The sequence below is a fragment of the Scatophagus argus genome, chromosome 22 (assembly GCF_020382885.2).
Source record: "Scatophagus argus isolate fScaArg1 chromosome 22, fScaArg1.pri, whole genome shotgun sequence".
Lineage (NCBI taxonomy): Eukaryota > Metazoa > Chordata > Actinopteri > Scatophagidae > Scatophagus > Scatophagus argus.
Window position 1 is genome coordinate 7,071,597 of NC_058514.1, and position 25,369 is coordinate 7,096,965.

At 41.2% G+C, this 25,369-nt stretch overlaps 1 protein-coding gene across 3 annotated transcripts in view; it reads left to right on the top strand.

Moving 5' to 3' along the window:
* The window catches only part of chchd3a (coiled-coil-helix-coiled-coil-helix domain containing 3a), a 63,945-nt gene that overhangs the window by 3,750 nt on the left and 34,826 nt on the right, over positions 1-25,369 (top strand). For all 3 annotated transcript variants that reach the window (XM_046379036.1, XM_046379037.1, XM_046379038.1), the window contains 2 exons: positions 5,562-5,655; positions 14,253-14,433. In XM_046379036.1, coding sequence (XP_046234992.1) covers positions 5,562-5,655; positions 14,253-14,433 — 275 coding nt within the window. The remainder of the gene's footprint in view (positions 1-5,561; positions 5,656-14,252; positions 14,434-25,369) is intronic.

Genomic DNA, 25,369 nt, shown 5'->3' on the forward strand with positions numbered 1-25,369 from the left:
TTGTGATACTGTATTGATTTTTGTTAATAGTTCATATGCATAGTTTTGTAGCTGTGACTCATTTTGTATGGTGCTTAAACCCCTAGACTTCTGTTTTCACTTTGACTGTTCCACTCCAAGGAAACAATCTTAGTTGATACAGGAAGAAGTAAGCACATATCACCAGTGTAACTGTAAAGAACACAGACCTATGAAACAAAAGTTTTCCATGTTAAGGAGTGCAAAAGAAACAAAGTTTCATTGATATAACTGATTTCAGTCACATTTTCTTTAACCATACAAAAGAATATTTGCTGAAGTATCACATCAGATTAATTGAGTGACATTTATTGTTTGTCCACAAATGTGCGTATGTGGACAAGCTCACTCTGTCTCTGTCTTTTTAGCCTCATTGACTCTTTAGTGTCGGTGCACGTCCTGTATCTCTTGGTATATCCAGCAAAGGACATTTGAATGTTACTTGTTCATTACTAAAGTGCAGAACGGGGCGTGGGTGCTGGTTCTTCAGAGGGTGGCATCCAGGCTGTGGGCAGACTTGCCCATCCTTGACTGTTCTCAATCAGTAAGGTAATTAAAAAAGGCCAACTTATGCCACGCCACACTGACTCCAGTGATTTAAACGACACCTCCGCAGTTTCACACAACAAACCACCAGGCCTCATTAAGGGAAGGAGTTGAGTATTAAATTTTTATTTTGCCACAGGGCTTCACTGAGATTCACAGAATTTTGTTTGAGCACAGAAGTAACACAATTGGACAGTTAATACATTTTATTCATGTATATTCCATTAAAAAAACTTCTTTGTCTGTCTGTTTCCCCATTAGCTGTGGAGCCACTTTCATAACAGTTTCGTTTTTCTCAGTGTTGTATAAAGTTCTTCCTCCAGTCTTTGCGCTAATTAATTTTCACATTAAAACATACGTGCAATAATATCTCACTTAGTTTTGTAAAAGGTGTGGACGGTTTGGAGTGTAGTTATTATGAGAAACTACCAGCTGCTTTCAGCTGCTTCCTCCTTTTTTTTTCTTGGTCTAGAAACGTTGGTGGAAAGTTTGATTATAAACACAGAAAGACCTTTTTCTCTTTCTACTCATCATCTTTTTGTATGCACAGTATATCTGCAGTTTGTACTTGCAGTATTATATTTTTTTTATTGTCACTTCAAAGTCAGTTCTCCTGTTTTCAGAACGATTGACTCCTGTCAGACATTAACCTTTGTGTCAACCATACCACAATAATGACGTTGGTTTATTATTTATTCACATTTATTCTGTTATTTTGTATTCTTCCCTTGCAAGGTCACCAATTATTAGACAGAGAGAAAAAAAAAAGTCAACTTGGACGATTGATCGAACATGCCCTTTTTTTTTCTTTCTTTTTTTGAAGGAAAAAAATAATTCAAAGGTGCAATGAATGTGAATGTGAATCTCGTTAAAAAGTTGCAAAGTTCAGCCCAATCCTGAAAGGGTACGACCTTAATGAGGCGGACATTGATTATGTGTGTCCACGAGAGTTGGGTATCGAGTGAGGCTCTCAGCAGGTCGGCTGTCTCTAAATCATGGTCTGAGTCAGTATGTGTGCTGATTACACCATAGTCAAGGTTGAACCTCCCACACCTTCTCCAGTGTGCTATAAATATTCATATGCCATAGCCCACACACCGCGTTGGACTAATAGCCTGCTTAAAGACGTCTCCCAGGTGCAGTAGAGAGAATATGGGAGAGACGAGGGAAAACAATAGGAGAAATGTGGGTGACTTGGTCAGTGTGCGTGTGTGAAACTCATATATGACTCTCCTTTTGAAACTAACTTTTATTGCTATCTTGTGAAAACTTGAACTGACCAGTTTGGTCGTATTTCACAACAGTAGATTGAATTAACAGGAGAGGGTGTGAATAAAAGCAAAAAAAATTGGAAATGGCACCTGCCTGCCAGGACTGAAAGCTTGCTCTTGGTGCTTTTCTATTTTGAACATAGTCAAAGGTGTGCGGTGACTCGACTATGCGAGCCAGAAACGTGAGGAAGTGGTAATGTTACAGATTATGCCCTCCACGCGGGTCCTGGGGTTAATGAAACTTCTGATGAGAAATGCAATTTGCCTTCGTCTATTATCTCCACTGCCAATAGCCTGTGCTCCGCCGCCTCTTGTCGTCGTTGTCCTCCTCCTCCTCCTCCTCTGTGGGTTTTTCCACAGGGTCTAGTGATTGGTGGAAAACGAAAGGAGGGGGACACGTCTGAAAAAGATGATGAGTTTTTAATCTTTTTAACATTTACATGTCCTACTCAGGATTGACACGAGCTCTGTCGATCTAGAATTGTCTCTGACCCTAACCAGCCTCCCTCAAGGACCCCAGACAGTGTTTATCATATCAGAACCTGTTCTCTGGCTGACCCTGCGGGCCTACGAGCTATCTGAAGCCCCTCTCTGCAGGGCTGGAGTGGATGTGGTGATAAATGTGGAGTTGCTTCAGCATGTCTGAACTTAGAGGACTTTTAAAATTTTCCTTTTCATTCTTCACAGCTAAAAGGTGTATATTTTCAATCAAAGCTTGAGAGATTTTTAAGAGCGGTTGATGCAGAAATGCCAGTCTTACCTGATAGAAAATGGCACAATTTGACCTCTGATTTTAAAGGCCACTTGCTGACCAGTATGTAGCCTTTTCGTCTTTCGTCGTTCTTTTAAGATCTTTACAGGGAAGAGTATGTAATTGAGGAGTTTTCCCTCAAATGGATTCTTCACTGTTGTTTAAAGTTTCATCAAACACGTTGAAAAGAGTTTTTCCCTCAGGCAACAAATATCGCTGCATATTTTTGACATAACGTCAAACCAAATGTTAGTAATGTAGACATGATGAAAGAACAAGTAGCCTACAGAGATCCTTTTGTTTATTTCACTCAGAACAATCTAGTGACTTCAGAAAGTTTTTTTTCTTTAAAGCTGCATCAGTTGATTTTTATTTTTTTGCTACGAGAGTGGAACAAGCAGCAAACACAACACTGACCTGAAGCAATATCACCAATATTCAGTCTCGTTTGTAACTCTGGGTTGGTTTCCATTAACTTCTCAGAAAAAACTCTTCACATGCACCGTTTATGCTTCTTGCTGCAAAAAGACTCTCAATAAAAGCGAAACATCTAAGAAGCACGGGATCATGGGAGTTGTTATCTCCATTGTTAAACAACCACCTCTGTAGAAGAAAATCTATCTGATGTGACTCAGACAGAAATGTTCTCAGACAAAGTAGTGTTTTAAAGTTTTATTCATCAGATGAAACGCACTCAACACAATTGCGGCTTTCTCTTTTTGAACATTGTGGGATCACATGCACAGCTGAATAAACTATATAACAGAGATCAAATCCTTTTTAGACATTTTTTGCAGAAATGCAATTGTCTGTGGTTTTCTTGAGATTACACTTAGTCATTTGATCTGTTGTTAATATTAAAACATTGTGTGGTACAGTAGTAGTACTGCGAGGAGTCTTGGTCGTCAATAAGTTTTGATAACCAGTCACACAGTAAACTGCTACAGCATTATTTTTTTGTTGACATAAGACAACTATAGCACATCACTGGAGTTTTTCATACTTGCCTGTTGTAAAACAGCATCATTACGTATTTGTCAGATGACAGATGTATGGGAAACATCTGGATTTAAGCCCTACAGGTTGTCTTTCTGTCGTAGTTCTTAACAGAGTTGTAATTAGACTCTCCTCTGCAGTGAGATCAATGATGCCTCTGAGTGCTGTCAGACATGATGGATATGATTTTCTCATGCTCCGGACATTTGGTGACAGCAGTCTCTGTCTTTGTAGAAACACTATGCCGTGAGAAGTTGTCAACTGTCAATCACTGCCTCTGTTTGCACTGGTGTTCCTTCTGAAGCCCAGTCAAAGCCTCCCTTGTTCATTCTCCTTACTCTCCCAAACAGTTGTTGTAGTGTAAGTTCTTGTTATGTCACGTTTGTTGCGGAGACGAAAAGGCTACAGAGGTTGGAAATCAGAGGAAGGATTAAGTTAACTGAATGCCGTATGACTGTAGGAATGTCACTTGAGAGCCAGTTATTAACAGTGTGGGTGAGACGAAGCTGCCGGAGGAAGCGATGAGGACTAAATGGCAGAATGTGGATGGAGAAAGACTAGCAAATGAGCTGAGATTTTATATAACTGTATTCTTGTCTTAGCAACTGGTGTCCATCACAATCTTTTAAAATCTAATGAATGTGAAAATTGGATTGTAACATTCAGACTAATTACCAACTACCTATGACATTCAAACTTATTTTGAATTTTATGCACTTAATAAGTACAAGTGATCCTTATGTCAGTCTTCACTAAGAGAAGAATACACATAGAAAGCAGTGCAGTTCAGGCTTCTATATGCACCAGTCATGAATGTTCTTTTCCCTAAAATAAAGCAAGAACAAGCCAAGAATCTTATTACAGACAGATGAAATTATGATGATAATAAACCCACACATCGTGCCTGTAACAGGCGCTGTAACTAGATATCCCGGAGCACAGTGCAGGTTTGCTTTAAGAACTGCTGTTTTATTCAGCCTGTATTTGTTTAACAGTAGGTGCAACATCAAGATGATGAGAAAGAAATGGCTTTAGTTATTGCGTGTGTGTGTCCGTCCACTGGCCTGCTGTTACCACATGTTACCAGGTAATAATAGATTTTGACAACAGGGATTATCCCATCTAACTAATGCAGTGGAAGAGTAATCTGGACACACTGAGACGAGACCCCCCCCCCATCCCCCCAGATCACTGCAGCGTTGTAGCAACACCACATGACACTTCTGTCTTCAGAGCACGTTTTGGACCTGGTCACAGACTGGCATCTTTACTTTCATGCTTAATTACCTGCCAGGATAGAACAGTGGAGACATGTAGTCATGCATGTATGATGTCCCTGACATGAATATATGTAGATAGGGTGATGCACTGCTGTGCTTTTTCTGTGTGAGTGTGTGAGTCTGTCTGTCTCTGTGTTTGGGTATTTTTGTGCTTGTGTATTGTTTGTGATGTTATGCTTCAATACCTTGGGCCTCTTTGACACCTACACACACACAGCTTATATAGCATGGTGGCCTGAGGGCTAAGATTTCTGTCCTACACACACTCAACAAAGCCTCCATAACATTTTATGGCACACGGTATTGTAACTAGGGCTATTGTAACTAATGTCCATCCCAATTTTGTGAAAAGCCACAGGTGATGGTCACTGCTTTTTGCCTCGAATCCAAAGATGTTATTCCTGTTATTCCTTTGTCCATTTGATCAATCAGCCAATAGTTGAAGCTCTATTAACAGCTCAGGCTGTTCAGACAAGATGTGGACTCCTCCTTGATTCATTAGTTTAAATGTTCATTGAATGCAGCATATTTTCTAATTAATGCAGATTTTCCAGCTCCTGTTAGAAAAACGCTCATGTTTCTGTTTCTTTGTCCTTTTTTTTTACCTTCTATTCAGTGTTTCAACAAACACAATATGTCTGTCTGCAAACAACAGCTGTGTGCTTTAAAACCTCTTTCTCCCATCTCTTTTGTCCCCAGTTGATAAAGAGGCCCTGAGGAAGAAGATCACTGATGAGCTGTCTAAAGGCTTGGAGCAGGACAGAGCTAAGGCAGAGCAAGAGCTGCATGCCTGGTTAGAGACACACACACACACACACACACACACACACAGTTTTTGCTTGAAATTATAAACCAGCTTTTGTTTAGGATCTTCTGCAAAAACTTTTGTCATTCTAGTCAGTCAAACATTTTATTTATTTTCAAAGTTAGTTGCTTATTTGAGTTTGGAGTTGGAATTAGGTTTCTTGGGTTTTGTGAAAGTCAGAACATCTGGCGTTCTGTGGGTGGACATTGTTCTACTCTTCTCGTTCTCCTCTCTCCCATACCTTTTCCCTTTCACGATCATGATAGATTGAATCAGGGAACTGCACTAGTGTCAATTCCTGTTCCAGGATTTCATTAGAAAACGAACACATTTTCAGACGTGACCATTTCCCGCTTTCATTAATAGTCGAAAAGGTCAGCACCAGCCTTTTCCGATCCCCACTGTGTTTCCAATCTATCTCTCTTCCGAAGCACATCAGCACTTTCCTCTCTCTCTCTCTCTCTCTCTCTCTTTCTATCTCTCCTTCTCCGGATCAATTAATCATGTCTGAGAAAGAAGGGCGCTATCCTGAGGTAATTTCCTGGGTGTTGTGGGGGTGATACATTAGCCCTGCTTGATGAAGAAACACTCTCTTCATGGAAGGAGTACATCTTCTCTCTCCTGTCCTCTCCTCTTTGTGAGCCTAAATAAACAGGTGGACATGCCATAATGTCCAATAATCATTGCTACCTTTCTTTAATAGGCCTGGATGATCTCCAGCAGGCTCCGGTGAATGAACAACACTCTTCTTTATCCAGGAAGGTGGCGCTAGCCTAGCAATTTGCCTCGTTTTTCAGGCTCATTCAAGAAGAGAGAAATTAACGAGTGGTTTTGAGAAATCATTTGTCGATTGATTTTTTTTTTTTTTTTTCCCTGGCTATTTTATTGTTTTTGAAATAACTACTTCCTGCAGCTCTCTTATTGATGTCTGTTCAGAGGAGTAAGTGCTTCAAAATTATGCCCTCCTTGCAAATAATTGAAATCATGGTGGCTTTCAAGTCCTCAATTTTGCTTGGCTAAGACCACGTCTCCCTTAAGAAGACTTAACTGGACATGAAATTGTAAATGGACAATCATCAGTAAGCCAGCATTTGTGTGTAGGTGTGTGTCAGTGTCAGGTTTTATTGTGACCTTGTCTGCTGTTTGTTTTTTATTTTTGCTTAGGGTTCCTGCCCAGTATGGAAACATTTGGAATTTGATTTCAGTAATTTCCTTGATAAAGATGGGAAATAAAGAAAAGAGAGCATGGGACAATATTTGAGTTTTCAGACTATTGGCCCTGTTGTGTTTTCTAAAATCTGAAGGCAGTTGCTGGCAGTTTTGAAAAATGATCTTTAATGAAAATTATAACTAAAATAAACCTCTTTTCTCATGGTAACACACCACCATCCTTAGGACTGAAAATGCCTTGCACTCTTTTTCTGTAGTCATTGCAGATGAAGGTGACTGATACTTTTTTTTTTTCTTTTTTTTAGTGTAACTAGATGAGAGAAACACACAGCCTTTTTTTTCAGTCGTGGGCTGTCAGACGGTAATTAAATTGCAATGGTATTTCACCGTCCCACAGTGCAGGCCGTAATTAAGGGGAGTTTTTTGTTGTTGATGACAAACGAGGCACAGTGATTGTGGCCTTTGCTGTGTTGGAAGACTCGGCGAGGAGACTGGATAGATATTACTGCAAAATTGAAGTAAGAGGTAATTTGTGTATGTGTGTGTGTATGTGTATCTGTGTGGGTGTGCGTGTGCATCAAAGCTCTGCTAACAAGACTGCACAGTGCCTCACCAGTCGCAGAGCCCCGCAGTGAAACTGCTGCACAGCTTGAACATGGGTAAATGGAAGAAAATATGAACCCCCGGGTCACTGGGAACAATCACACACACGTACACACACATAAGATACATAAGGCCAGAATCTCAAGGTCATGTTCAGCCCCAACAGTTGCTCCTGCAGCTTGTCTGTTTTTAAAATGTCTTCAAAGAGTGCACTGAATGCTTATGCTACCTGCTCATTTACTGTAAGTTGGCCACAAATAATTAAATGTGGATTATTAAACAAAGATCTATTGAACTGATAAAGTGTTCTGCACAGTCACAGCCACTTGCTAATCATTGCTAATCATCAATCATTCAGTTCCCTTTTTCCCTTTGCTTTGCTGATTCTTTTATTTTGTATTTTTGGTGGTATTTAGATTAGGCCGTATTGCTTCTGTTTGGCTTTAGAGCCATATATGAACTCCTGAGATCTGGCTTTGCATGCTTTGCTCTGGCAGTAGTGAAGTTGGGGCTCTGTGAGGAGTTCATTTGGGTGCAGCCTAAACTCATTTGTGGCGAGGAGCGGCTGCAGGGAGCAGATTTGCCTCTGCCGCTTCTCTGTGAAGCATCAGAGCTGAACGACTCAGAGAAAAGGATGAGAGAGAAGGAGGGATGAGGGGGTGAGAGCCCTTATACCGCCCTGTCTCTCGTCCTTTAACCTGACTCATCCTGCATCAGCAGGATGGATTAGAATGAAGGAGGTTTCTCCTTATCTTTCTCTGTTATGTTTCTCCACATTGCTTGTATTTCTCCAGCTATCTCTTTTGCCTCCTTCTCAGTCTTCTCTCTGTTTCTCATTCTGTTTTTCCCCCTCTTTCTCATGTCTTCTTCCTACCGTCATTTTCTCTAAGTTTCACCTCCCATGTATGAAATGTATGTGCATCAGTGTCGGAAACTTCAGGGTTTGTCGTCGTTGTGAATCCTCCTGCACGTCATTTGAGCTTGCAGTCACTAGGGATGTTCTTAATGTCGAATTTCTTTAACGATTACATGGGAAGTTCAAACTTTGACAAGTCTACTAGTTTAATACTAGTCTAATACTAGTTTAGTTTGCAGTGAAACACACAGGAGCAGTGGGATGCCACTATCAAGCGCCCGGGGAGCAAATTGGGGGTTAAGTGCCTTGCTCAAGGGCACATCAGCCAGCTAATGGAGGGGGGGAGTATTTTTTCCACATTAATCTATCCACTACACCCAAATTATTCCTACCCATCCGGTGGGGGAATCGAAACGGTGACCCACCAATCACAAGCTGCTTCATCTTTGTTCACATAGAAATACTTACACATACAAAAAGCCTCCAACTCATTTTAGCAGGGCTAGAAAAAGGGAGGTTGTTTTATAAACAAAAAGTCCCCCAGTCCAACCAGATGTAGCCAGGATTGTGTCTGGGTGAATGGTGATTCTTCCTTAAAGGTGTGTCTGCCTCAGCAACATCACAGGCCTTTGATAAATTCTCTGAATGCATTTGCATTTTCCATTTCTGCATGATATTCTAACTGCAGCTACTGAAAAGCACATCCCAGCAACTGTACGGCACTCTCTCACCCACAATGATAACGATATCCGTTCATACAACCACCTACTGCCCTTGGTACCCTTGGCAGTGACCTACCCACCCTCACATCAAGAAATTTACCCCATATGTGTCAAGTAACTGGCAAGGCCCTCCAAAGATATCAAACAGCATCTCAGTGAGCTGGTTTAGCCGAGACAGCAAGTACACTTGAACTTAAAATTTGACAAAAATGTTTACATTAGCTGTTGTATTACAGGTGTTCTTACACACAAACACATGTGCAGTCCTCAAGTTGTCATTCTTCAGCAGTTTGTTTTGTTTTTTAACTTTCTTAACTTTACTTTCTGGGTGTATCTGTGTATGTGTGTGATGTGATCATCTTATGACATAAATAGATGCACTTCCCAACAGAGCACTTTCTTCCAACCTATGGTTCTTGCCTTTTGTAAATCTGGCCATATTGTTGTAGAAGTGCACCTATCCCCAGTGCATTAGCTGTAAAAATATCAGTTATTGAACTGTAAATATACTGTTTTGGAAAAGAAAAAGGGATTCAGCATTTTAGCCTGCTGCTTACGTTTTCATTTGAACAGTAAAGGTTATTGACTTTGTCTAATCTCCTAGTAAATCTATTGTTTGTGGTTTGGGTGGGTGTGTGCACAGAATAGTTTTTATGTTCCTTCTGCAGAGTGGGGGTTAGACTAATTTTCTCAACTATGTTGTCCTTTTTTTCCCATATACTCAATTTTAACTCCCAACCTTTCATAGCACCCACATTCAGGTAAGGTGTGTGTTTTTATGTGTGAGCACATGTGTGTCAGGGAGAGTGCATAGCCCCATAAAATATTCATAGCCAGCATTCAGCGACATTATTCCTAACATCAATATTGCATTGGGCCTTTAAATGCCTTTGTTTCAAGGCACTCGGGTTGAGTCTGCACTGTTATGCAGCTCTGTCAGAATCCACCTTGGCAGGCAGACTGTATTGAGACACATCTTGTGTAGATGACAGGTAAACAACAGGAAGCATTAATGGGTAAAGAGCTGAGGAGAAAGACAGACAGTAAAGAGATAAAAGGGGAAAGGGTGGAGGACATGAATTTATTTCGTTCTATTTTGATATTTACGGTAATGACATATTTCTCGGGGCGCATCGAGTGTCGATGGCTAAACTGATTTGAATTGGCTGTTGCAGCATTGGCCTCACATCATGTTACCTCTGTTATTGGAAAGCCTGCCCTGACTATAGTTGCTTAAAGCTTAGTTGAAGCATCTCAGGTACTCAGCCTATGAATTTTAAACAAAACCTGCCACAGATCTAATCTCTGTCAGTTTTAAAAATAGTATCCAAAAGAAGTATTCCAAAAAGTACCTCTGTTCAAGGTCATCTCCTGGAAGCAGTGAGTTACTCTTCTTGAGAGACCGACACAGTGCGACCCACTTGCGCTCCACTCCTCTTCAAATTAATGATACCTCACTGGTTCTGTCTTTCCAGCTTTCTGTTTTTGAGGCTCGATCCACTGAGCCATCAAAACAAAGGTTACTCGGCCAAGATTATCCTCTCTTTCTGTCCAGTGCCGGGCCAAACATCATCCACTTATCCTCCAAAGACATCATTTCATTTTTCTGTCCCCTACATAGGTGCTGTATTTTTCTTTTCTCTGTTTCGACTTCAAAGCTCCTCCTTCCTACCCAGTGCCAATCTTTTACAGTCGAATGAAAAATGTGTCCAATATCCGTGGGACAGGCCAATAATGACTGGAAAGCAATAGAGGTGAAGCAGACAGATAGCATCCAGCTAGTGATAGCAGTCTTTGCTTCGGTTAGCACTTGTGAGGAAGTCAGTAGAAGGACTTTTGTGCAAGGCTGTCTGTTTTCTTGGATTCCTGTCTTACACTTATTCAGGTTGGAATTTTTGGTCACCATAACACACACTTGCCATGTTTTAGTTTACTTGTAGGTTATAAGTAATGCTAATTACCGACAGAGTAAAGAGAAATGTTTTATCTCTTTGAACATTTATTTCTAGCATGTTTTTTTTAGGTATGGGACTTGTACTTGTTAACTTCTGTAGTGCTTTATACAAAGGTTCCAAATTTCATGCTCCAGAATATTCACTGATTGCTGATGCTGGTTGACGTGAGTACCGCCGAAGTCCTTCTTCCAACCACACGGCATACTGTCTCTTCTCTCTCATAGTTTTGGCAGTAGCAGCGTCTAAACCTTCTAGAGAAAGGTAACTTAGGTGCATTAGCAGTGCAGGCAGGCGTGGATTGTAGGGAAATGGTGAATCTAAAAGGCCATTAGGAAGCACCGTGTGTGTGTCTGAGTGTGTGCATGCGCGTGAGTTGGAGCCAGATGATGGATGGAGTGTGCTGACGTTTGCAGCCCAGTGGACTGTGAGACTGGACATGGCTGGTCTCTCTCCGTCTCCCTCCATCTCTCTCTCTCTCTCTCTCTCTCTCTCTCTCTCTCTCTCTCCCTCCCCCCCCCCACACTCTGCTTCACTTCCTCAGGGCCAAACATGTCATGTCACCACCACTCACTCCCGCTCTTTCTTCCTCTGTGTCCCCCATCTCGTCCTGCTCTCCCCTGCTCTTTGACATTTAGTGGTGTTACAGGGCAAATGGCCGCTGTAAGACATCAGACACATTTTTATTAGACTTTCCTGTCATCTACTTGAAGCTAGAGGCACGGGATGGTGATTGGTTAGACAAGTGTGCCCATCATGACTACTCGTCTACTCGTCTACATTTTGAATATATTCACAGGTGAGTGAAGAGATGAGTGAGATGTTTGAAATAGAATTAAAGATGAAAACCCTTCACCCCCTGGGTTGTAATAGGGAAAAAAAAGCAGAGCCAATAAGGGAAAACACCAGATCCCGTATCTACACCTGTCACCACACACCTGACAACCAGGATGCTGCACTTAAATTATCATAATGAGCAGTGCACAAACCTGATGAGGCATTTAACCCTAGTGTTCATGAATAAAACAAAATTTTGAAAAATAATGGAAACAGTAAAATTTATTCTGTTAATTTAAAAGTTAACTTAAAAACAACTGTTAAGAACTGATGGATCACAGGCTGTTTTATTGAATGTGAAGGAACTTCGTATTGCACCTTTTTCCTATCTGGAATGAAGTCAACATTCACCTTCTAGTGAATTCCTCATCAAGGCCGTCTGGTTTGGGATCTTTCTGAGGCAGCAGTTTATAAAGATCCTCTACTTGTTCATTCAGTCTGTCATAATTCACTCAGGCACTCGCTCTATCTGTCTGTCTGTCTGTCTGTCTGTCTGTCTGTCTGTCTGTCTGTCTGTCTGTCTGTCTGACTGTCTGTCTGTCACTGTGTTTATTTTACCTTGCCAACAACGTTTGATTTCTAGCAGAGGAAGACTTTTCAGGGTTTCAGGGACGTTCCTCCTCTTCTCCAATCAAGCACACTGTCGCCAAGTAGGGACTGCGTTGCTAGGCAACTATGAGAACCTGGTGACAGGGTTCAAATGGTGGTCTCGTGTCTGCAAACAACGCACTGCCTCTGTCTGTATCGCTGCTTCACTGAATTGATGATTCTTGTTTTGGAGAAATGATAGTGTCTCTCACACTATATTACATATTGATAGTCAAATCACTCTTACATGCAAATTATTTGATTTGAACTGGCTGATAGATATTAACTGACTGTGGTGCTTCAGGGTTGTTCACACTGGGGCACTCAGAGTTCAACTTTAAACTTTACTTCAGTGTTGATTATCCCTTCTCAATGTTGCCCCCTCTCTGCAAGCTGTGGAATAGCAATTATATGTGTGTGGAAAAATCTGACACCGTGGTTGCAAAATCAATATTTATCGGCATCTGTCTATGTTTCATTAGCATTGTAGCCTTTGAATTCATTGGGGAGACACTGCAAACATTGCAGCATGAACTTGGGTGGTGCCCAACAACAAACATTTACTACCATATGTACATACAAATGATTAATTTAAATCTTAGAACAATAGATACATCATGTAGACAAAAGTATTGGGACACCTGACAGTCACATCAACAGGGACTTAAGTGACGTCACACTCCAAATACATAAACACTTTTGCAGCTATGACAGCTTCCTCTCTTCTGGGAAGGTGCTTCTGTGGGAATTTCATGCAGTGGAACATTTGTGAGGTCAGACACTGATGGTGGACGAAATGTTCAGCTTTCAATCTCCAGTCCAGTTCATCCCAAAGGTGTTCGATAGGCTTGAGGTCAGAGCTCTGTGCAGGCCAGTCAAGTTCCTCCACACCAAACTCATCCAACCATGTCTTTATTTAGCTTTGCTTTGTGCACTGGGGCACAGTCATGCTGGAATAGAAAAGGGTCTTCAACAAACTGTGGCCACAAAGTTGGAAGCACAGCATTGTCCAAAATGTCTTGGTATGCTGAAGCATTCAGATTTCCCTTCACTGGAAGTCAGGGGCCGAGCCCTGAAAAGCAGCCCCATCCCAGTACTATGTCTACAGAGTGTACCCTTTTTGTTTAACAAAAATTTCTTCTTTCAAAGTAGTTTGACTTTGAAAGAAAATAGTAAGCCCTTGCTTCCCCATAGATGCAGACATGTACAGACACAGGAGACCTTGGTGTGCAATACAGTAGACAGTGCAACATACTATGGACAGCAGACAGTAACTTTGCACATTAAAAATTTGGGTAGCCAGACATGCATTATAGAGACAGCTGCAGGGGAGAAGATGGTGAGTAGCACTTCACGTAGTCCTGTACCATGAGGTACGTTGTTATTATACCCTGTGTGTGCAGTTGGAAGTTATGCTGGGTCCTGCAGTGTTTTTGCACATCATAAATGTGTAATGTGTTGAAATGGGTTGAAAAAGTGTGTTATTCCCTATTATTATTATTATCATCACATATTGTTACTATTACTATATATATATGTATATATATATATATATATATATACATATATATATGTATATATATATTGTATTTACAGTAACATTACCATCAGTATTATTACCATCATCTTGCCAGTGCTGAAACACTTATCTTGTGTTTTTTTAAAGTGTCCTTTTAGGTGTATTTTTATTCTGTTTTTCTACTTAAGTGTTTTAATGCTATTGTATTTTTATTGTGCTATTGTATTTTTATTGTATTCAAATATACCAGACTGCTATGACAACCTAATTTCCCCTCAGGGATGAATAAAGTCATCTATCTATCTATCTAATCATGTAAAAATGTTGATGCTCCATAGGCTGGAAGCAGAGAAAGCCCGAGCAGCAGCCAAGGCTCAGGCTGAGGCCCAATCCCAGGTCCCCGGTGAAGTGTCCAGGATCCTCTCTGCAAAGCGGGCCTTGGCCCAGGAGAGCCTCCAGCAAGCTGTAGTAAGAGAAAGGATTGCCACCGAGGATGAGAAGCGCCGTGCTCAACTCTTGGTAAGCCCGTCCACAAATGGTGTCGATGTGTACTTGTCCATCATATATTATCTTAACATTCACTTCAATGAACCTGCACCACAGTTTGAATAGACGTTGGACATTTTAACTGGATGACTTGCAAGCACAGACTCACTGATGAAAGCAATTCTTACATGAACACAGGTCACGCTCTATGTTCATGCATTCCTGTTCGCTCACACAGACACAGAGAAATGAACATATTTCCTGCAATCGACAGGTCATGCCTGGTACAGTGACAAATGTCAGGTGTGTGTGTATGTGTGTGTAATGCTGTGAGCAGTATAGATCATAGATCCATCCTCACACATGCGCGAAAAATGTAACATTTTATTCATAGCTGTCTTCAAGATATTACAGCTATATCTGTATAATGCAAACTCTGAGCACAGTTTATGTTCATTTTCAAATTATGACGGTAAGTAAGCCCCTCTTTGCTGTATCCACATCTTGCAGGTTGATATTTTTGTCCTCCTTCATATCTCTGCCTGTTCATGCTGTATTATAAAAACTACCTTCATTTTAGGCAGCCCGTGTCTTTATTTCCTGTAAATTGCCCTTGTAAACATTGTCAGATGAGCGTTCCTTACCCCACACACACATACAGGGAGCGTATTGTTTTCAAAAAGAAAAGACATTTTCCCTGGAGTGCGGCTGCTGTTTACAAACCTATGCTATTGATTATATAGCTCATTTCACACGCTCATCGCCATAATAGAAAAATGAATCATTTTGTTGAGGGAGATGGAGACGGAGAGGAACGTTGACGTGATTCCACGCCGCAGGAAAAGTGTATGAGGGATCCCTCGTTTGGAACGGCGATCCAATCGAAAGAAACAAAGGCGGCCAGGGAGGGAGGGAGAGAGAAAGGGAGAGGGATGGCGTCGGAGGGAGACGTGATGTGATGTGTTTTCCCCTTTGGCATCTGTGAAGAAAGCTGTTTCAGCTGTGGGCTTTCTGTAATTTAATTTGGGTTGTTTTTCATAGGGAGGGAGACAGGACAAAGGAGGGGGGTTGAGGGGGAAGAAGGGAAAGAATGTAACACCTGCTTTGTATCTGAAATATAGAAATATATGAGCAGGATCATGGGTGGTGGGTCTCGCTGGACTGCTGCACTTCTTTGGCTGTATGCTCCTGAAGTACAAACAATCTGTACAGAAGAGAAGTTATCCTCCTGGACTCTATGAAGCGTTTGCTTGTGGCCCCAAGGCCGAACCCAGGGCAATTAGAAGCCTTTGAAAGTGCAGATAGCAGCACTGCAGTGGGTGTTCATTCAGTACAAGAGCGAGCGTACACACGCAGCCTTTGTTCTATTCTTTGTCTGTGACTTTTTTTATTGTCCTTCCAGTTTGTCTCTTCTTCTTTAATGCACACATATTTCGGGGAAAGAATCATTGTGAGAGGGTTTTTTTACTGTTGAAAGTTTGTGTGCGTGTGTCTGTGTGATAATTTCCTCAGTTTGAGCATTCTTTTGGAGTGCTGGAGCTTTAATAGAATCCGACGGGTTATCAGTGGAGGCGCAGCGCCGTTCGCACCCCTCATGTAATTGTCAAGTCAGACATTTCCGCACAGCCACTGTTCTTTTCAACTGGAAATGAACTTTTTTTTTTTTTTTTTTTTTCATTTTTTAAAAAGGCAGCCTCTCGCCTGAGATGTCTCCCACCCATTGTCATTTTGCTCTGTGTTTGTCAAACTCCGGGATTGTCCGCTACCCACAGTGAACTCATCTTTGATGAAACATAAAACATGTTTTTCAGAATTTGTGTGTGTGTCTGTGTCCTGCCTGTCTGCCGTTCTGTACTTCTGTGTCTTAGTGTGAGACTTAATCTTTACTCAAAAATTAAAAATGAGCAGAAAGACCTGCTGCTGAGATGTTAAATTTGTATTACGAGCCTTTAGACTTTTTTTTTCTTTTTGTCTCTTTTCACATGGCATGCTTTTAACTACCTCTGTCATTAAGAACAAGACCTCCACTGCATAGGTCACTCACCAAATTAAATTTACATTGTTGTAGAGCACATAAGCATCAGCAATTGGGAGGTAAAATTGGCTCTGATTGCTGGGCAAAGTCAATAAGTTGATCGAGAGCGATCTCCGGAGAGAGGTTGTAGTTTGCAGTGCTAAGCACATAATCTGATGGCTAATAGAGCTTTCAGGGGTGATTTGTTCGTTCCTTTTTCACCATTAAACCTGTTAACACCTCACGTATTATCATATAGGCTGCTCTGTTATATCCACGAGCAATTGATCAAGATGTAATATTAAGCCATTTTTTAATTCAGCCTGAATAATAATAATGAGAATTTTGGTTAAATATTCTGGTTTGAAAACGATCTGGTGTTCTCAGTGAGTGACTCACATTATTCTGCGGTGTTCCCAGAAAATTGCTTTTTTGTTTTCCTTATTTTTTTGGTAAGTTGCTGAAAGTGGGAGTGTTTTGAAAATATTTTGATTCATCTCACTCCACTAACAGTTTAGGTGTCAAGAGAAATTATATTGGGGCTTTTTTGGGGTTTTTTTCACCATTATGGAAAGTGAAAAAGTACTCTACATGAGTAAAAACACTGCACATGTCATCAATCAGTCTCTTTGTCGAGCTGCAGAGGACTGTCTTTGTCTTTTAATATACACAGAAGAAAGAAACTGTGGGCAGAGAGAGAGAGACTGGAATGTCCTGCCACAAATGTCCCAAACTGGATTTGAGCTAAGGACTTTGCAGGACTTTGCAGGACTGTTTTGGAAATTTGAGTGGTAAGAGGCAAAAACAAGGTTCTATCTTAAACTTTAAGATAGTCTGTAACGTTACTTTGCCATAAGAAAAGTAAAGGGAATAGTTATTTAGAGTATAGGAAAATTCTGTATCTAAAGGAAGGTTAAATATTTTGTCAGAATGTAGATGATGCTGTTGAATCTGGGATTTTATTACACTTCACATTGGTTTAATTGAATGTGAACTGACCTGAACTGACTTGAGCCCAGCTCCCATGTTCATTGCCACTGAAAAAAAAAAAACATTTGTCTGTGGCAGCTGGAGTTTTTGGGTTCCTTGTCCAGCGCAGTATTGATTTGTCCTTCTCATTAAGACACAGGTCACGGTGAGCGACTGGACCCCCATGCTTTCCCCTCCTCTGCTACACACACACACACACACACACACACACACACACACAGAGTGCAATGCTGAGGGCAGTTATGCCTCCCCACGCTCACCTATAATGGCCATAAGCTCCGCAACCATAGCTGCGCCAATTACAGTGACACCCATTCTGGAGAATTGCCCCTAGACATGAGGTTAGACCTGGGTTGGCTATTGTTTAGATGTTATTGATTTAGATTTTGCTTATGGATTCTGTTTGTTACTGTATTCTGGTTGTAGCACTAGAAGAACCTAAATTGTGTGCACAGCTAAAGGTAAATTCAGTATATTTTGTGAAAGTTTTTACAGTAATTAGTTAGAAATGAAATGCATTTATGCACATGCTTTTACTTGTGTTACTTACGTGGTACTGTGTTCTTGTACTGTGTTCTCTGGAGTTATAACCATACTGTCAACTTGTCAATCTCTTAAATGTCTATTCCAGTGGCAAATTGGCATGTAAAATTGTCATTTAATACAACAAAGTATGTTGTGTAGCCAAGGCCCTAGATGGTTTCTTACCAGCCTGGTGGGAGTGCTTGCCCTTCAGGCTTTTCCGCCACCAGTCACTCCCCTCCCTGTCAGGCTGACTGGCAGTAGCCAGCCACCAAATCTACCAGTAATTGAAACTTCACAGCAGTGTAGGTAGCGGTGTGTGTTGTCTTTGTCATTGTTGTCGGGTTCCTGGGGTTCTGTTGTCTGAGGGGAACATGTTCAGTGTCAGCGCTCACACATGTTCTGCCACTCAGGGGGAACCACAGTAAAGGAAATGGGAACACCAGCGAATGTGAGGAGTTTATGGTAGTTAGGAGCACAGCAGTATATTTTAGCTTTCTCTATAGACATGTGGTGCATGTTTTTTTTGTACCTTTTGTCAGCTATTGGGGGATATAAAACAAGCAAAGTGCTGATCATTTGATGGTCCACAGTTTTTTTAAAGTTATGTTTGTAATTTTTAATTTCACTCTTCATGCTAATTATGCCTGCTTGTCCAGAGCAAGAGCAAGAAAAAAAGGCTTCATTTCTGAGATTATAGTGCCTGCAAATAACAAATGGCCAGTCTGATCAACTTCACGGAAATAGAAAAATAGTTGCAACACTTACTGCTGTGTTGTTTTGTCTTCAACATGCTTGGCAAACTAATAATAACTGTATCTTCTCATTAGATGATCACTGAAAAATTTCCTCACGGGTGTGAGTCAACAGCCCGGTGTGGAAGAACTGATTTGTGGCTTTATGTGGTCAAGATGGCCTCATCAAGGAGTTACTTAGTAGACTCACTGCACACAAATAAACCCTTAATTAGATAGCAGGTCAATTAGTGCTTAATTCCCCAGAAGCATCAATTAGGAATATGTGATTGTTTGTAGTGGATACTGGCTGAAGACTAAGCAAAAAAGACCTGTTAAAGAATGAGCTCAGCAATATAATCTTCAGTTCATGTACTGACAAATAATGAGTTTTGACAGAGAGATATACTAGCACATGTCAGGAATAGGTCATAATGCTGTTATTCACAGTCTACATCCATCTATCAGCCCACACATCTGTGTTTTAATGAAATCATAGACTTCCACCGTCGCCTCTTTTGATTTTCAACAACTCTGCTCCCTGCAGAGCCAAAGTGGCCCAGTGGCCAATCAATCACTGGCCACAGTGTTTCACCCAGACACAGTCTCTAACCCCGAGGCGGACTTTTCAATCAAACACAGAACCATCAATCTTTTCAAGCTCCAAACAGTGGCCTGGGTGGGGTCTACCTGGCAGCAATGGTTTGGTTTGCTGTTGGAAACTGTTCTGAAACACCCAAATCTTACATTTGATTTTTCCTTTTTTTAAAAAATATGAGATCTCAAGCTGAGACACACTAGGCCATAGTATATGAATATCCAACGGAAGGATACAGTATGTGTAAATTTATGTCATTTCTTAGTGTTCAGTTGTCTCGATTACCTGTCAAATATCCTGTTAACTTAAAAGAAGCTGAACCTGTTCTGCAATCCTAACACGGCTGGAGACAATTTCTATCGGGAAATGATCATAGTAAATGAATCATACACATACCTTTATGAGACCCATAGTATTTTAGCAGTTGGGTGTCTAAGAGTTTTTTCTGGAGGGTTTGTGTGTTGCTTTCCATTTAAGAGGAGCTTGTGCAAGCACAGAGAGGGTCAAACTAAGGTTTTCTGTTTAGTAGGCACAATATTCCCTGTTGTGTGTATGTGTGTGGTTTCACAGCTCACTGGAAAAAAAAGGAGAAAGTTGGAATTATGACCTGTTTGGTCCCCCATACATTCATCCATGTAAGCACCACCTCATTAAGCAGAATAACTGCATTCTAGATTTTTGGAAGGAGGAAAAAGCTGCACTGGCCTCTATGTGTTGAAAGCATTTTGAATCTCTGACCACATTTAGCATCACAGGTGGGTGTGATCAGGTGTGACCTGTTGTACTTGTAACCACGCAGCTATGATGTAGCGAAATAATGCAGCGCCATATTGCATCACAGCAGTACAGGGTTTGTAAAGAGCTTGTTGTCATCACTAGCTGCAGTGCAAGCAGGAATATGAACCTGTACCATTAATCCTGGACCTCTGACTGTATAGATTACAGGTGAGCTGAAACACATGATTTAGGTGTAGTCCAGCTGTTGTCCATGTGTTTATTAGTTTCTTACATTTGGTCAAAGCCGTGGGCACTGTATCACTTCTTCCAACAGGAGTTGGTTCAGTGTGGCAGTGAAAGAAATGATACCCAATAAAAACAGAGTTCGACAGAGCCTTGTTCCACCTATCAGTCTTGTAGCTTTGCTTTTGTCACTCCCTCTGTTTCTGTTTTTATCTACCTCTCATACACACACACACACACACACACACACACACACACACACACACACACACGCATACACTCATGCTCATACCAGTAGCTAATGTGATTTTCCCTGATTTTTCCACCACCTCTGCTTTCCCAGCAAGGAATAATACAGCATAGCAAGAACGTTTGTTTGCTTGCTCTACACACACACACACACACACACACACACACACACACACACACCATGTCCATCCTGTCAGAACTACTGGAGAAAATCAGTTCTTACTCTTTCCTTAAACTGTGTTCCATTTGATGCTTGGCTTGCTTGAAAATGACTTTGGGTGAAGCTTAACATTTTAAATGCAACAAGCTCTACTTCACACACACACACCGTCTGCTCATCTCGGTACTCCTCCACCTTCCGCTCTTCTAAAAACTGCAGTCTCCAGCAAATGTCCTGCTTTTTTTTTTTTTTTTTGGAAAACCTTGTGTACTTTGGCTGCGCGCTGTTGCATTTTAGATACAGCCGACTGGACCCGGCTGATAATAGGGCGACAATTTAATTTCCGAGGTATTAAAGGAGACTTGCTGGGTTTTGAATTGGTGCCCGTTGGTGGTATTTAAAAAAAAAAAAAAAAAAAAAAAAAGTAGTGAAAGAAAAAAAATCGTTTTCTTTTAACTTATTATTCTTTCTTTCCACATGACAGAGTATAAGGAAGATTGGGGGGAGAAAAGGTCCTCATGTCTTTTACTTTTGAATTAGATAAAGAGAGGTAGTGGTACACTGTGATTTACATATATTTTTGGATTTGCACAGTTTGCCAAGGACAAATTGCATCCTATCTCTGACTCCAGTTCTCTGGGCTGTTGTAAGAGTAACCCCTGCCAGGCTTGATGTAACTGGATTTAAAAGAACTGTCAGTCTGTTTTGATTAGTATGCTCTGCAGAGGTATTATGGAAGGGGTGATGTGGCACAGATCACAGGTCGGTTTTAAAGCTGAATGTACTTTTAAACAAATGGGACCACCAGTACACCAGAGAAGCTGATGAGAATGTTGCTTAAGTTTGTGAGGAGCCAAATGTTTCACTAGTTGGGAGCTGCTTTATTTGTAGGCCACATGCTTGGGTTATTTCTGCAGTCCCTTCCCTATGTTACACTAATATCAGAAGTCTAAATGTGTTTAAGAGAAAAATAAAGGACAGTGATTGCACCTTCTTGGAATTTGGGGTAAAATGAGGATCTTGGTGTCGATGAAAACATCCAAGGGTGTATGATGATGATGATGATGATGTTGCATACATGTCTTACAGTACTGTCTTATGTGAGTTAGATCAGACACACACAAACACTCTGTGGCACTGAATGTAATCTGTAGTTAGTTTTGTTTTTATTTTTTTTTTAGACAACACTAACTCTATTTTGACTTCACTGAAAAAAGAGCATGATCAAAATTTTCATTGACTGGTCCAGTGGTGGAGCTACAATTACAGATCTCATAAGCAGACACTGATAGGCCTGGAGGGCAGATGTATCAAGTCATTGTGAATATATTATTATAGAATATTATAATAATGTTTTTGCAAAATGCATTTCACAAAAGCAAAGCTTTGTTCAATCAGTTTTAGTGTGTGAGGTTTAGTCACGCTTGCTCTTTGTCTGCTTTGTCTCAGTGGATATGAAATAATGAAACGTTTGTGTGCTGTATGAGGTCATCTTAAATGAGCAGATATTCTGCCTGCTCCACTGCCCTTTTGATTCTTTCCTACCGACACTGGATTGTACATACATGTGTCCATTTTTTTCTCCCTCTTTCGCTCTCACTCTTTCTCCTGTCTCTGTGTATGCGCTTTCACTCACATCTTCAAGGGTGTCCACTCAATTGTCCTTTACATATTAGTGGCAATACTTCACCCTTGCCCAGGGTGTGGTGCCCACATACAGTGCCAGTATTGGGGTTGGACGGAAGGTCAGGCTCTAATTGGCATGGCCCGTGGTTGGCACTGTGCACTAGGCCCATACCCTGTCAGCTAATTGGCACTGTGAGCGGCCAGCAGCGAGGCCAGGATATGGCAGCGCTTCGATTGATGGATGGATACTGGTGTCAGGGAAGCTTCTTCCTGTCAAGAGAGCTTGTAGAGTCAATTTACTACCTCAGCCTTGATTTTTATTTTTTGATGGGGGGGGGGGGGGGCATGTATGAATGTATGCATTCATCCTCATTTGTTCTAAATATTTTGAAACACTGACTAGAATTGTGTCATCGTGCTGTGTGCTTTTTTCAACTTTGGCTGAGCAGTGAATGCATTTGACTTGTATAAACAAAAACTAATTACCTAATAACACTCTGGGTGCGTACTGTGGATAACTGAACATTTTATATTTGTGCACATTCCTTTGTGAGAAAAATGAGTAAAGAAAGCTTCAAAAATGTGTTTTAGGTATGACTTTTTTTCCCCATATAGTTATTCCACTTTCCTGTTAGTGAATATCACAACGACTTCAAACAGTACTGCCAAAGGCAGTCATGTAGCAGTTGTATAACCATCATGAGTGAAAAATCACTTGGGGGGTTTTGTGGATTTTGGATTTTGAGTTTTCAGGGTGAGAAGGAGTAGATAATCGATGAAGATGACTGCCTGTTTGTTGGTGCTGCAGATTTATGATGGCGCCATGGTGTTAATTTGTATGGTTATATAATCTCCAATCTAACGACTTTTAGATGAGTACTATCTCACTTCTGTCATCACAACAGACAAATTACAACCGGAAATGGATAATTAATAAAAAGTGCATATAATTTCTGGTGATTTTGATTTTGATTTTGTATGTATAAAAATGTAACAATGTGATGAACCTAACATTTTCTTTACTCAGAAACTTTAAGAGTGTGTGATACTGTAGCTTGGTAGTCACAGCCTCTTTGCTGCCTGTAGTAACAACAGCAGTTTTGCTGTGTTTTCTTTTGGTTTCTTACACGCTCTTTCATTCAGCTTCAGAGACTTAATTTTATTGTATAAGTGCAAAGGTTAGAAAAGCAAACTTCCTGAGTTAACTTTGATGAAGCATTTTGTGTGTGTGTGTGGCTCAGTACAGTAGATATGTTGGACGAGTAACATGACAGGTATTTTCTTCTGAGCTCATCTCTTTCCCTTTTCTTGGTCTTTCTCTGTGTTTTCCCTCTTGGCTCTGACAGGAGAGTGGTATTAATGAGGTTCCATAGATGTGAACAGTCTGCTCAGCTAATGGTGCTCGAGGTAAAGATTTTGATGGAAACCATGGAAAGAATTTAAACATTGGGAGAGAACAAAGAATAGAGGGGAGTTTAAAAGGCCCTGAACAGCAGGAATGGATGGATCTGGATGGTATAGAGAAGCAGTGAGAGAATGGAAAGGGGATAACAAATTGAGGCGCATGGAAGGATAGAAAGAGATATTGATTTACAAAGCAGTTTTCAAAACAAGGTTGCAAACTCCAATTAGGAAACAAACCAATCCCAAACAGCCCTTAAGAGTACATAAAAAAGTGTAAACTTCAAACAAAAGTCAAATAATCTCAGAGGATACCACTGTATCTGCAAGAAGGTAATCCTGAGGGAGATTAGGGTGAAAAGATCATGAATCTCGCAAGTGGAATATAAATGAACAGGCTAACCTGTGACTTGCATAGGAGAGAAAAATATCAAATTATATCTTTCTTGTGCGTCCCTTTTAAGTTAGTTGTCAGTAATAGCTAAGAGTAGGTAAGAAGTACATCAAGGAAGAAAGAGAAAAGGCCAATATTTAGCTGAAGAGGTTAGTAGATTAGAGGTGACCCTGACTCTGCTGATGTGGGCTTGATGGACAGAAGCTGAAGGTGGACTCTGGCCCCCTCCTGACTTCATCAGGCTTGGAAGGACCACCTGCTGCTGGGTGGAATGCATATGCATTAATGCACAGCATGAGCACACGTGCACTGAGAAAAAAACATTAAGCCACAGTCATCATCACACAAGGATTCAGTGACTTACACATGCAGATGAATCCAGGTGAGGCTGCACATGCTGCAGGCACACACTCACAGACGGGTCAGGGACATGCAGCTCGAGTCGTCCATAAGGCCCGGTGTCAGTAACACATCCTCACACCGTCCCTTTTCCTGCTTTCATGTCCTTCTCTGTTGCCTTCCCCTTCTGCATTCCTCTCACCTTCTTCTTTGATATATGTTGTTCTACGTCTCTTCTCTCTTCCACTCTCATTCACTTTGCTCCCTTGGGACATCTGTTGTCCAAAGACAATATGCCTCTTTCCACTCTCAGGTCATTCACTGTGTCCTCTGCCGTCAGGTAAATTAATTTCCCGCGATCGCTTTATGTTTCTGACTGAATGCGCACTAGCGTTCTCCATGTTTGTGCCATGTGTCACTAGAAGCAACAGAAAGCCATAGCTTCTATTAATATCTTCCAAGTAAATGAGTTTGAATGTTTTCGTTGTTGCTTTCAGCTTGGCCAGCCTCCTCTCTGTTCTGCCTTCATGACTCTATTTTTCTCTTTCTACGGCCACCAGAGTATCTTCTCCATTGCTTTCATCCTTAGCCTCTTTGTCTCCATGTTCCCATTGTTCTCTCAGCATGCCCTCTGTTCCCATCTTGGCTGAGACTTCCTAAATACATGCCCACCCCCCCACCCCCCATGTCTCAGTAATGAACCCACAGCTCTTCATCTCTCGTGCGTCTTCCCCCTGTGTGTTGGACATGACAGATGACTGGGGACCTCCAGAGCTTTGCTCCCGGGGCTCTAGATAAAGGCAACTCCAACCACAAGATGATCAATCAATCAGTTTACACCGTGGGCGCCTGATCAGCCAATTAATCAATCTCTGAGCCAGCAGATGTTGTTGCTGTCCCTCAGCGAAGGAGCTGGCAGTGGAGTGGTGGAGGTGGTGTCTCCAACAAAGGCTGGGGGGCTTGAAGTGTCTGGGAGGAGAAA